Source organism: Mesocricetus auratus, unplaced genomic scaffold (genome assembly GCF_017639785.1).
Source record: "Mesocricetus auratus isolate SY011 unplaced genomic scaffold, BCM_Maur_2.0 Super-Scaffold_100029, whole genome shotgun sequence".
Classification (NCBI taxonomy): domain Eukaryota; kingdom Metazoa; phylum Chordata; class Mammalia; order Rodentia; family Cricetidae; genus Mesocricetus; species Mesocricetus auratus.
The window spans coordinates 20,674,442-20,688,394 of record NW_024429210.1 but is presented as its reverse complement, the minus strand read 5'-3'; the positions used below and the strand labels follow the sequence as shown (position 1 = coordinate 20,688,394).

The window sequence follows — 13,953 nt, the reverse complement described above, 5'->3', positions numbered from 1 at the left end:
ACCAATGCAGGACTAGCTGCCACCATTTTACAAACGCACAGGTATAGAGATTTATCTAGTCGAAAAGCTTGTTTTAATTGTGGGAGAATGGGGCACCTTAAGAAAGATTGTCAAGCCCCTGAAAGAACAAGAGAATCGAAGCTTTGCCGTCGTTGTGGTAAAGGTTATCATAGGGCTAGCGAATGCAGGTCAGTCCGGGATGTAAAAGGGAGGCTTCTGCCCCTATTGAAGAACCCAAGGTACCCCAATCAAAAAACGGGTCACGGGGCCCGTGGTCCCAGGGCCCTCAGAAATATGGGAACCAATTTCAGAAAAGCAATCAAGAGGAAGTAGAGGTTTCCGAGGAACCCCCGGAATGGACTTGCGTGCCGCCTCCGACTTCTTACTCATGCCCCAAATGAATGTTCAACCGGTCCCAGTCCATTCCCCTGGACCTTTGCCCCCTGCCACCATTGGGCTTATTCTGGGCCGTGGCTCCTTAACTTTACAGGGACTCATTATATATCCTGGGATTGTTGACCCGTATCATAAAGAGGAGATTCAAGTTCTCTGTTCTAGCCCTCGGGGTGTATTTTCTATAAAGCAGGGAGATAGAATTGCACAACTGGTGTTGCTGCCCTCCCTCGGGGATGGAGAAACCTACACTTTACAAAAAAGGGCTATGGGATCTTCTGGAAGTGATTCAGCCTATCTGGCTATACCCCTAAATGAGAGACCTACAATAAAATTGTTAATTAATGGAAAAGAATTTGAAGGGATAATGGATACGGGAGCAGACAAAAGCATTATTTCACTCCATTGGTGGCCGAAGTCTTGGCCCACTGTTGTTTCATCTCATTCTCTACAAGGTCTTGGATACCAGTCCTCTCCTGCCATCAGTGCCTCAGCCTTAACCTGGTGGAATGCTGAGGGCAAACAGGGATGTTTTACCCCCTATGTGTTGCCACTCCCTGTAAATTTATGGGGACGGGATGTGTTACAAGCCATGGGCATGACCCTAACTAATGAATACTCCCCCAGGCATCAGCCATTATGGCAAAGATGGGGTATACAAAGGGTAGAGGCTTGGGTAGGCAAGAACAAGGCAGAATAAAACCCATTACACAACATGGAAATCGGGGTAGAAAAGGACTGGGTTTTATTTAGGGGCCGTTGAGGCTTCACGACCCATACCATGGAAAACAGAGGAGCCGTTATGGGTCTCTCAATGGCCTCTATCCTCTGAAAAATTAGAGGCTGTCACAAGATTAGTGCAAGAACAGGAACGGCTGGGGCATCTAGAGCCTTCTACCTCCCCATGGAATACACCAATTTTTGTTATTAAGAAGAAATCTGGGAAGTGGAGATTACTCCATGACCTGCGGGCCATTAACAATCAGATGCATCTTTTTGGCCCTGTTCAAAGAGGCCTTCCTTTGCTTTCTGCACTTCCTCAAGATTGGAAGCTTATTATTATAGATATTAAGGATTGTTTCTTCTCTATTCCACTTTACCCACGGGATAGACCAAGGTTTGCCTTCACTATCCCTTCTCTTAATCATATGGACCCAGACAAGAGATTTCAGTGGAAGGTACTGCCGCAAGGCATGGCCAATAGCCCAACAATATGTCAGCTGTATGTGCAGGAGGCTTTGGAGCCAATTAGGAAGCAATTTACATCTTTAATCGTTATCCATTATATGGACGATATTCTTATTTGTCACAAAGAGTTAGATGTTTTACAAAAGGCTTTCCCCATGCTGGTGGCTGAATTAAAACAGTGGGGATTAGAGATTGCCTCAGAAAAGGTTCAAATTGCAGATACAGGGCTCTTTTTGGGCTCAATGATTACTCCCAAAAATATAGTTCCTCAGAAAATAGAAATTCGCAAAGACCACTTACAAACATTAAATGATTTTCAGAAACTTCTGGGAGATATAAATTGGTTGAGGCCCTTTTTAAAAATTCCATCTGCTGATCTAAAACCCCTCTTCGATCTCCTGGAGGGTGAGCCTCATATCTCCTCACCCAGAAAATTTACCCCTGCCGCCCACCGAGCCTTACAGATGGTGGAAGAGGCCTTACAGGAAGCACAATTACAACGTATTGAGGAGTCACTACCTTTTAATCTGTGTGTTATTAAGACAGCTCAATTGCCAACTGCAGTCCTGTGGCAACATGGACCATTACTTTGGATTCATCCAAATGCTTCCCCTGCTAAGATTATTGACTGGTACCCTGATGCTGTTGCACAGCTCGCGCTTCGCGGAATAAAAGCAGCTGTTACGCATTTTGGCAGGGATCCTGATTCCTTGATTGTGCCTTATACTGCTGCACAAGTTCAGACCTTGGCAGCCACATCTAGTGATTGGGCAGTTTTAGTTACTTCCTTTTCAGGACAAATTGATAATCATTTTCCAAAGCATCCAATTTTACAGTTTGCCCTAAACCAGGCTATAGTGTTTCCACAAGTGACAGCTAAAGACCCACTCCCAGATGGGACTGTGGTGTACACTGATGGATCGAAAACTGGTATGGGAGCTTATGTGGTCAAGGATAGGGTTATATCTAAACAATATAATGAAACTTCACCTCAAGTTGTAGAATGTCTGATAGTACTGGAGGTTCTTGAGGCTTTTCCAGGACCCCTCAATATTGTATCAGATTCCTCTTATGTGGTTAATGCAGTTAATCTCCTTGAGATAGCTGGAATAATAAGATCCTCCAGCAGAGTTGCTAACATCTTTCAAAAGATACAAGCTGCCTTGTTAAATAGGAGATTTCCTGTTTTCATTACCCATGTCCGAGCACATTCTGGACTCCCAGGTCCCATGTCCTTAGGGAATGACTTAGCGGACAAGGCTACAAAGCTGGTGGCCGCTGCCTTGTCTACCCACACACAAGCAGCAAAAGAATTCCATAAGCGCTTTCATGTGACGGCTGAGACCTTGCGCCGTCGTTTTGCTCTATCCAGGAAAGAGGCTAGGGAAATTGTTACTCAATGCCAGAATTGCTGCGAATTCTTACCTACTCCCCACATGGGAATAAACCCACGTGGCATTAGACCATTGCAGATGTGGCAGATGGATGTTACTCATATTCCCTCTTTTGGAAGGCTTCAATATGTTCATGTTTCTGTTGACACCTGTTCTGGCGTAATGTTCGCCACACCCCTAACAGGGGAAAAGGCCTCATATGTGATTCAACATTGCCTTGAGGCCTGGAGTGCTTGGGGAAAACCCAGAATTTTAAAAACAGACAATGGACCAGCATATACCTCTCAAAAATTCCGACAGTTTTGTCGGCAAATGGATGTTACCCATCTAACTGGCCTACCTTATAACCCTCAAGGACAGGGCATTGTGGAACGTGCCCATCGTACACTCAAATCATATCTGATTAAACAAAAGGGGAGTATTGAGGATGTTCTACCCTCGGTACCAAGAGTTGCTGTATCCATGGCACTTTTTACCCTTAATTTCTTGAACTCTGATGCCCAAGGCCACACTGCGGCCGATCGCCACAGTTTAGAGCCTGATAGGCCAAAAGAAATGGTAAAATGGAAAGATGTCTTGACTGATCTCTGGAAAGGCCCGGATCCTATTCTTATAAGATCCAGGGGAGCTGTGTGTGTTTTTCCACAGGAGGAAGAAAACCCCCTGTGGATCCCTGAAAGACTCACTCGAAGAGCTCCTTCACAACTCCAGAATAAGAAGGATGGAGGCCAAGTGGGTGATGAAGACTCTCCTACTCGGGATGATGGTTCCTAGTATGCCAGTGATGCAGAATGCCCAGGTGTTCCCTAGATTTTTCACAACTAATAGAGAGTTGGGGCTTGCCTTTTTGCCTTTAGATCCTCAGATACAGAGTTTTCAGGACTTTTGATTGGAAAGGGGCATTAGGCAACAGTCTGAGTGAGGGACAGAGCTATGGATCATCTGATTGGTCCTCCTCCAATGTTAAGTATACCCCTTTTAAGAGAACTAATTATTCAGCTGCTCCAATTTGTGTTTGGCTGCCCTTTATTTGGGTTGTGAGTAATGATACCTTAGGTAAGAATCAGAAAGAAATAAATTGCTCTGCTTAGAATTGTTTTTATGCATTATGCTGGGATGCTATTAAGCACCCTTTTGCTTTGGTGATGCGCATGCCTCGATTTGTTCCAGTTCCTGTTGAGACGCCAAGTAATTTGAGTTTGTTTAGGGAAAAGCGAGATTTTTGGGATCTCTGCTATTATTGTGGGCCTGATAGCCACCGCCGCGGTTACTGCTTCGGTTACCGCCTCGGCCCTTGCACTTTCTGCCACTGTGCAGACAACTCAAACCATTAATGAACTATAGGCCACTGTGACCATGGTCCTAGATAAACAGGCCACTGCCAATTCTCAGATACAAGGAGGCCTGATGTTGGTAAACCAACAGATTAATTTGGTTCAGGAACAATTGGATATATTGTGGCAGATGGCCCAATTGGGATGTGAACAAAAGTTGCCTGGCCTTTGTGTCACTTCAGTACAATATGAGAATTTTACAAGAGCAGCTAACCTGTCACAAGCTCTGTCTCAACATTTATTACAGAATTGGACTTTTGAGTTTGAGCAGACACTCCGTGAGTTGAGAATGGCGATCCTGCAAGTGAATTCGACGCATCTGGATCTTTCTCTGATGGAAGGCCTCTCCTCCTGGATTTCATCTGCATTTTCTTATTTTAAGGAATGGGTGGGGGTAGGATCATTTAGCCTAGTTCTCTGCTGTGGAATAGTGTTGATGCTTTGGATGGTGTGTAAGCTCAGAGCCCAAACAAAAGAGACAAAGTGGTGGTGGCACAAGCACTTGCTGCCTTAGAACACGGAGCCTCCCTGACATTTGGTTAACCATGTTAAAGCAATAGGTCGCTGGCCTCCCAGCTCTTGCACCCCACGAGGCTAGTCTCATTGCACGGGATAGAGTGGGTAGGCTTCAGCAGCCCAAGGAGTTGCAAGGCTAAGCACTGCACAGGAGAGGTCTGCGGTATAACGACTTTCTCCTGGGAGATAAGTCATCTTGCATGAAGGTTCTATGTCATGATCTCCTTCCCCCAGAAAAACGACATCGGACTGGTCAGGGCTCTCTCTGGGGATAAGACCCTGGAGAGGAGCTTTGTACATGTTCCGAATTTGCACATGGGGATTTGACCTCTATCTCCACTCCAAAGTTGTGGGTGTCCTATTGCTTCAAAAATAAATGAATAGGGGGAGATGTGAGGAGCCGCCCTCGCTATCGCTATTGCCGTTAGAAGATGGCGCTGACATCTGCTGTCAGTTGGAGTTAACCGTTAGAAGATGGCGCTGACATCTGCTGTCAGCTGGAGTTAACCGTTTAAGCTGTGCCTCTCCCGTGGCGTCATCTGGGGTGATGTGCAAACCACCAATCCCGGCTCTACACGTCTCACTCGGAGCTCCTAGGCTTATATAAGGGGCTGGGTTTCTTAGCTTGGGGTCTCCCTCTAAGAAGCTGATCATCTATCTCTCAAGATACATTAAAGCTTTACTGCAGAAGGATCCGAGTGTTCTGCGTCGTTCTTGCTGGCGAGACGGTAGCGCGGGACACTCTACAAAGTATATTAACTGCCCTGAGAAAAATAAAAATTGCCACTTGATCAGCTGCTTGTCTTGTGGTCATTCCTTTGTGTCTTCTTGTCCCCATCCTCGGTCCTTATGTCTCTTGCTCCAGATTGAGGTCCTGCAGGTCGAGACACTCATACAATAAGGACATCTGCTCAACTATGTTCATAGCAGCATTATTTGTAATAGCCAGAACCTAGATGCCCCTCAAGAGCGGATAAAGAAAATGTGGTACGTTTACACAATGGAGTACTACTCAGCAGTAAGAAAATGGAATCTTGAAATTTGCAGGCAAATGGATGGCACTAGAAGAAACTATTCTTGTCCCAACCTGCAGGACATTCAACATGGGTCTGGTAGACAGCTAGGAGAAAGATGGAGGACAGGGGATACAGGAATGGATGCCAAGACAGGATTCTGATCAAGGTGACAACTTTATTTCATCCCAAAGTGATTTATATAGGAAAAGTGAGTAGGGTAAGGGAGGAAGGTGTACTTGCAGCTGCAGGGGAAAGAGGTCAGTGGGAGAGGTGGTCTGCTGCATTGCCTGGCAACCCAGTCTACAGGGTAAGAGGTCAGGGGTAGGACCTTCTATGTTGTTTGCTAACCTGACAACAGAGTCTGATCCTACCTATTACAATTTACTGTTGCTCAGGCCTATCTCCTTTGGATATTGTAGTTTTCCAATTAAGCTAGTCTTTAACTGACAGATAAACTGAAGGCCTGTTTCTTTGAATTTGCTTTATGTCAGAAGAGGTGGCAGGGTGGTCTTAGTGTCACATCTTCTCTATGAGTATGTGATACAGCCTAGCTGACTGATGGCTGGAGGTCCCTGACACATCCTGAGTGAGGTAACCCAGTCACAAAAAGGCAAAAATGGTATGTACTCACTCCTATATGGATTTTAGACATGGAGCAGGGCATTGTCAGCCTACAATCCCACCACCAGAGAGTCTGGGGTGCAGGGAGAACCTAAGAGGCATATGCATGGTACCCCTGAGAAGGGTTAGGGGATGCGATCTCCTAATTGGATGGGGGGGTGAAGGGAAGGGCAGAAGGAGATGGGAGAAAGAGAGGGAGAAAAGAGGAGGGGAGAGGAGGACATGGGAGAGCAGGAAGGTTGAGTCAAGGTAAGAATAGAGGAGAGAAGGACAGGAGATAACATAAAAGAGTGAGTCAGTATAAGTTGGAGGAGAGATCTGGCACTAGTGAGGTCTTCACAGATCTACAAGAATGACACCAACTGGCATTAAGGCTACCTTAAATGCCCTCCCATGATAATGAGAATGATGACTACCTTATATGCCATCCTAGAACTCTCATCCAGTGGCTGATGGAGGCAGAGGCAGATACCCACAGCTGGGAACCAAATTGAACTCCTGGAACCCACTTGCAAAGAAGAGTGATGACCAAAGGAATCAAGATCAGGCTGGTGAAACCACAGAGGCAGCTCACCTAAACAAGGGGGAACACATGAACCCCAGACTGATGACTGAGGGGCCAGCATGGAACTGATCCAGACATCTCTCCCACCAAACCTGGGTGGCAATCTGTGGGACCTTGGAGCATAGAGCAGTATGTATTCTTGGCATACAGATGAACTCTGGGAACCCATACCATGTGCAGGGATGCTCTCAGCCTGGACACATGTGGGAGGACCTAGGCCCTGCCCAGGATGATGTGACAGACTCTGAAAATCCCTCATGGAAGCCCTTGCCCTCCCTGGAGAGCAGAGGGGGGATGGAGTGGGGATGAAGGGTTGGGAGGATTGGGGGTAGGGGAGCAGGGGAGGGAGAGGGAACTGAGAGTGACACATGTAAAAAGTTAAATAAAAAATATGAAAAATAAATAAAAAGAATGGACCAAGACAAAATTGTGAAATTGGTTGATTTTAACTATACTTTTATTAATTTGTGATAACCTTTGCATAGATTAAAACCATAAACATCTCAGAGATAGATAATATTCCAACAAAGTGACAGTAGGCTGGACTCTAGCTGGCTATGTACCTGAGGATAGCCTTGAATGTTACACTTTAATTCTTTTAATGTATTTTCTTTTCAAATGAAAACAATGCCATTAACTTAATTTCTATATGAGAATTCCTTAAAGGACTTATTAGCATAGTGAAGTTAATAAATGTCCTTCATTTAACATTTATTTTATTCACCAAAGAAACTCCAAAAGTTAATTTAAAATCTGCACTGAACTTACTCACAGTATTTTGTTGTTGTTTTTCATGACAGGATTTCTCTGTGGCTTTGGAACTAGCTCTTGTAGACCACACTGGTCTTGAACTCACAGAGATCCACCTGCCTCTGCCTCCTGAATACTAGGATTAAAGGTGTGTGCCACCATTGCACAGCCACAGTATTTTTTTAAAAAAAATATAAACATACTGACCTCGTTATGCACTACTTATGTTAATTCAATAGAGCTGTACCCACATGTCGCAGAAACAGTATGTACAATCAGTCCCTTCTAATTAAAACTACAGGATTTTATTGGACAAAATAATTGTTTTGTTTTCCTAGAAGGCACCAGTGATCATTTATCATTTAATAAAGCAGTAACAACAATAAATTTAAGAAATAAAAACAGCAATTGGGCCTTGAAAGTGAAAAAAAAAGAGAAAGAACAAAACATAAAACCTGAAAAGTTATACTCAGGGATTGTATTTTGTTTGTTTGTTAGGTTGGTTGGTTACTGGGGTAGGCCACAGAAGTTTTCTATCAGGAAAAGTTTATTCAAGGATGAAATCAATACAACATCCTCACAAATACATGATGAAGTGGCACAGCTGCTTTTTCATCCATCAGGGAGATATGGGAAAATTCTGCACAAGGTCATCAAGCTGTGGCATCAGGAAGCCTTCCATAGTCCCAAAAAAGGGGTGTGTGTGACCCTCCTCCTCTGATCCTGTATCTTAGAGAAGACCATGTCCATCGGGCCAACCTGCTCCATTCCATTGGTCATTAGTCTGAATGGTGGAATCCCACAACAGTTGTCCTTTTTTGTTTTTGAAAAATAAGAACGGGCAAAGAGAACAGAGATGACATGATTATAAAACTATTAGGATAGTACGTACAAGTTATCAAATGTGCCCATATTTAATTAAGAAACACTGCCTCCTACCAAAGGGAATGTGTTCCTGAGATGCACATTAGCTCTTATCAGAATGAAGGAATTTTCAGATAACTGTCCCAAGTCACAAAGACATAAGTAATAGTTTCCTGGTCTGAGCTTTACCCACATGCAACTCCTGACTTTGGTTATGTGACTGGAATGGGAAGGGAGGAGGGATATGCTCCAGTATATGGAATTCAGGTGAATAAATAGAACCCTAGGTGCCATTAATGTTTCCAGCTCACAAAACAAAAAATGCTTGAGAGATCATAAAGGCTTAGAGATTCTCTTCCAACAGACTATTCTGATGAAGCCAGTGGTTTAGCCTCCATTTGTTTTGTATTAAAGAATCCATAAATTAGAATCCATCTGTGCTAAGCAGTTTTACTAGTTACTCCCCAAATTCTTATATTTTAAAGCTATTAAGAAATATTTACATCATCAGCAACCTCACTAGCTCTTCAACCATTCCCCACTGGTTAATCTTCCCCTGAGGGCTACAGATGGAGCTCAATGGTGGAACATTTTTCTAGTGTGTGTGAGGCCTTGGATTCCCATTTCCATCATCACAAGAAAAAAATAGATAAGCAGTTATGAGTTTCTGTAGTCACTGCTTCCCACTGCAAAAAGAAGCTGCTCTGCCCAAGGTTGAAGGCTGTACTAATCTACAAGTGTGACCATAGACACGTAGAAGGCAATCTGACACCACATCTGTTCAGCAAAATAACAGTGGCAGGTCCCTCCACACACATCAAAGCCTTAAACCTCCCCAGATAGGGGCATTAATTCCTCCCTCTGAACCAGGTCAAAAATTCAAGCAGAAAATAATTGGTTACCCAATTATTCCACTATTGCACCAGTAGACAGGATGTGTACCCTCCATAGCAGCATGAAAGGGTCCACCACTAGGTAAGTCCACTGATGACTTTTGTCCGCCAGTGAACTGAATATCCCCCTTTGACACTATGAAAGCTAGCTGTCAGAAAGTTTCTCAGTAAGTTTGGAATTGATTTTTGTATGTCCTGCAAACAAAGTGTGTGGTGTCTTGTCTTTAGCAACAGGGTCTACCTAGAAATGGTGGGCAACCAAGAACAACAAAATACCACATGTTCTTTTGTGGAGCCTCACTGACTAGTCAATAACACATATGGAGGTATAACCCATACCTGACATCCCCTGAGCTTTTAGGGACTAAAGAACCACTGTGCATGTGAGGCAGGGTTTAAGCTACATATAACTAGATATACCATTATGATCAACATCTGGCACTCACCAGGTCTTTAAATACTAAAGCACTCTATGCAAGTGACGAAGGGTTAAAGTTCTTGTCACCAGACATATGACTCTTATCAGAAGCTGTAACCACAACTCATTTTTTGCATGCTTTAAGATTGCATTATTTACTGAGTCCCTACAAGTCACAAAACAGTATTTTAATACAAAAATGTCTAAGAGAACATTGCATATAATAAGGTTAAAAAGGCACCACATCAGTCAGTTTCCCACAACTGACAAAAACACCTAAGATGGCCAACTTAAAAGGAGAAAAGTTTTATTTTGGTTTGGGAGGTTTTCAGTTCATGGTTGGTCTGTTACTTTGGGCCTCTAATGTTAAGTAAAGCAAAGATGCCCACTTGAAATGCATATCAGGAAACAGAAGACAGGAGTTCCAATAGCCCCTCAAATAATCTAACCATCTCCTAAAATTTTCCAAAAGCACCAGACTAGAGAGCAAACCTTTAATATATGGACCTTCTGGGATCACTCTAGTCCCAACCCATAATAATCACTAATCAATTTCAAAATCAAAAGCTCAGCAAGGTGTGGTGACTCCTATCTATAATCCCAATGGTGAGGTTAAGACAAGAGGATCATTGTTAAGTCTGAGGCTAAGTCAGACTACCTAGTGAGTTTTCAAAGTCTAGGCTTCCAAAACAGAAACACATCAATCAGAACCAAAACCTTCTTTTCCCCCTAAATATTTATTATTTACTGAATGTGTGAGTATATGACACATGTGTGCATATGCCTTCAGAGGCCAGAAGACAACACTCAATGCCTGGAGCTGGAGTAACGCTTGTGATCCACACTGAATGGGCACTGGGGACTAAACTCTGGTCTTCTGGAAGAACAGAAAGTGCGCTAAACCCTTGAGACACCTGTCCATCCACTATGGTAATCAGAATGAGAATGGCCTCCATAAACTTATGTCTGAATATTTATTCCCACTTGGTAGAACTGTTTGGGAAGGATGAGGAGGTATGGCCTTGGAGGAGGTATGTTGCTGGGGGATTGGTTTTGAGTCTTCAAAAATCTGTTGTGGTCTCTGGCCAAGATAGTGTAGAAGTCACCAGGCTATAAAAATAAATGTGGCTTCTCCCCTAAAGATGGGTTCTATTGAGAAACAAAGCTAAAGCTAAAGGTCTAAAGAGGGAGAGTCTGGAACAAACATTCTGTGGCATTTGGGTAAGGTCTCACACTACAGGTAGCAAACATCAAGTCCCAGCATTCTGGGTGGGAAAACAGATACATACATCCCTTCCATTGAAAAGATAAGCCTTCATGCTTGACTGTCTAGTAGTTATAGATTACTGCGACTGTTCAGAATCATCAGACTCCAAGAGACTCTAATACTATGTATTGATAGCCTAGGAATAGGTCAAGTACAAAGTGCAGTCTCTAAACTTCAGCCAGGAGCCATCTGTATTGACTTTTAGGGCTTTAATGATGACTTAAGGAAATCTGAGCTTTTGTAATACATTTGAACATGAACAAAATACATTAAAAGATACATTCTTTTAAAACATTCTATGTATACTTAGCCATGACCCCAAACAAAATCTGAAGCAGAGTTTTGGTGCACATAATTTTGGAGTGTCTTTGTTAAATTAAACTATCAGAATTTCTGCCTGATTTTCAATATCTAACTTTATACCCACATCAAACAAGACTTGAAACATGAGGAATGAGTTAAGTCTTCCCAATCAATTCTAATGAAGTCCACCTTCATCATGCTTCTTTTAAGAGCCTATCAGAGACGGGCCCAGATGACCTACCCAACCACAGGTTTTTGGCAAGAGATGGTCTGCTTCCTATAGAAACCACATTGTGCTGACTATTTTTTTGTTTGTTTTTACGAGACAGGGTTTCTCTGTATTGTTTTGGAGGCTATCGGTCCAGCCTGGCCTCGAACTCACAGAGATCCGCCTGCCTCTGCCTCCCGAGTGCTGGGATTAAAGGCGTGCGCCACCACCGCCCGGCTGTGCTGACTATTATGACAGCAACACCCTAGTACCTTTCTCTCAAGGCTAGTTTTCAGTCTCTCAGACAACTGTTTTGATGATGATTGATTTTTCTTGACTCGGTTTACATAAACCAATTGTAAAAACTCACAATGTAGGATTCTGAGGTCTTTATTTCAGCAATCATGTAAAAATGCATCCAGATATTAAGAAGGAAAACTATTATATTAATAGAATATTATTGGCTATTACTGATTCATAGGAACAAAGCTGTCCTTTTATTTTGGAGTTGAATGAAGCTTGATTGTTCTATTTACCACCAAATAACTGAAATGTGCCTGTTTCTTTCTCTAAGGGTGGTGCTGCACCAATGTTCTTTTGAGGTCTCCTTATTAATATTCTGAGTGCAGTACAACACTTCTAAAAATGATATAACTTTTTATACTGAGTATGCCTTTCAGTTTAGGTGTGTTCTTGTCTTTGCAAACTAAAAATGGGGTGTATTTTGCCAAAACGTATGAAGATATAAGAACCAGCATTATGACTGAAATCTATGTTCTTCAAAAAAACTTTCCCTGAGTTTACATGTTAAAATGTAAGAATATCAACATATCATGAATATATCTGAATTAACAAATGAGAACATATTAATGACAACATAGGAAAATTTATTTTTATAAACATATGGAATATTGCCGGGCGGTGGTGGCACACGCCTTTAATCCCAGCACTCGGGAGGCAGAGGCAGGCAGATCTCTGTGAGTTCGAGGCCAGGCTGGACTGACAGCCTCCAAAACAATACAGAGAAACCCTGTCTCGAAAAACCAAAAAAAAAAAAAAAACCATATGGAATATTAAGACCTAAATGAAATAATAGCAATGGTAAGTGATTCAAAACACAGTTGTTATATATTCTTCCTAGGAAGTTTATGGCTTCCATGCTTAGCTTCAAGCACAGGTGAACACGAATCTCAAATGGAAGGATGTCACATCCAGCACCATAGCAGCATCACAGCTCAGTAGCAGAATAAAGCCGAAAATGGCTAGGTAAACAAACACAACACAACAAAGTACACTGGAGACAAAACTGAGTGAGGCAGGGTGAGTACATTGGGAGGAGGGGAACTGGGAGGCCCAGTTGTAAACATTCCCATCTTTTATGACTAAACAGAATTGAAGATTAAGCTCTCAGGTGGCCTCACTAATTTCTACATCATGAATAGCTGCTGGTTCTGGAATTTCATTCATCTTGAAAACCTCATCATAGAGCAAATAGCTCTGCAGACTTCTGGGAAGTGGCAACTGATGGATGAAACTGTCAGAACGAAGATGTTCTGCTTTTAGGCTGGTCCGAATTTCCAAACGACAGAGATGGGCCAGGCATGGGACACAGGCTGGAGAAAGAAATGAACAAAATGTTAACAAACAGTGGTCTGAACAAAAGAATAAGAACCTGAGTTTGAACTTCATAAGCCATATAAAAGTCACAAATGGTGACATCAATGGGATTTTGCTGGCTAACAACCTACCTCCAGATTCAGTGAGAAACCCTGTATCAAAGTAATAAGACAGAGAGTGACAGGCTAACATCTTTCTCTGGTCTCCAAGTTTGCACACAATCATGAATTCAAACACAAACACATTATCAATACACTAAGGTAAGCAACCAACCCATTTCTGTATAATAACCGTTGGGATCCTTCCACATATTGTAAGAAAAACTCCAATCTCTGGAGTCCCTACATTCTACACTGATGCAAACATGTCAGAAAAGCAAGTTATAAATCAGAAAATATAAGTAAAGTAGTTCAAAGCCCTTATAATTCTGTACAAAGGCAGAGCTACACACCATTCTCATGGTACTTATGGATTTTCCAGAGCCCCTCAATAAAGTTACTAACTCCCAATAAGCAGAGTCATTTTACACATTGAGACAGCTGAATTCATTCCTGATAATACAGAAATAACATCATAATTTACACAATTACAAGAAACAGTCAGGAA

General features: G+C 42.6%; 1 protein-coding gene across 4 annotated transcripts in view; it reads right to left on the bottom strand.

The window, feature by feature from the left end:
• Positions 1-7,462: 7,462 nt before the first annotated feature.
• Asb3 (ankyrin repeat and SOCS box containing 3) overlaps positions 7,463-13,953 on the bottom strand; it is a 130,284-nt gene continuing 123,793 nt past the window's right edge. For all 4 annotated transcript variants that reach the window (XM_040733210.1, XM_040733212.1, XM_040733211.1 and 1 more), the window contains one exon: positions 7,463-13,343. In XM_040733210.1, coding sequence (XP_040589144.1) covers positions 13,138-13,343 — 206 coding nt within the window. In that variant the 3' untranslated portion in view covers positions 7,463-13,137. The remainder of the gene's footprint in view (positions 13,344-13,953) is intronic.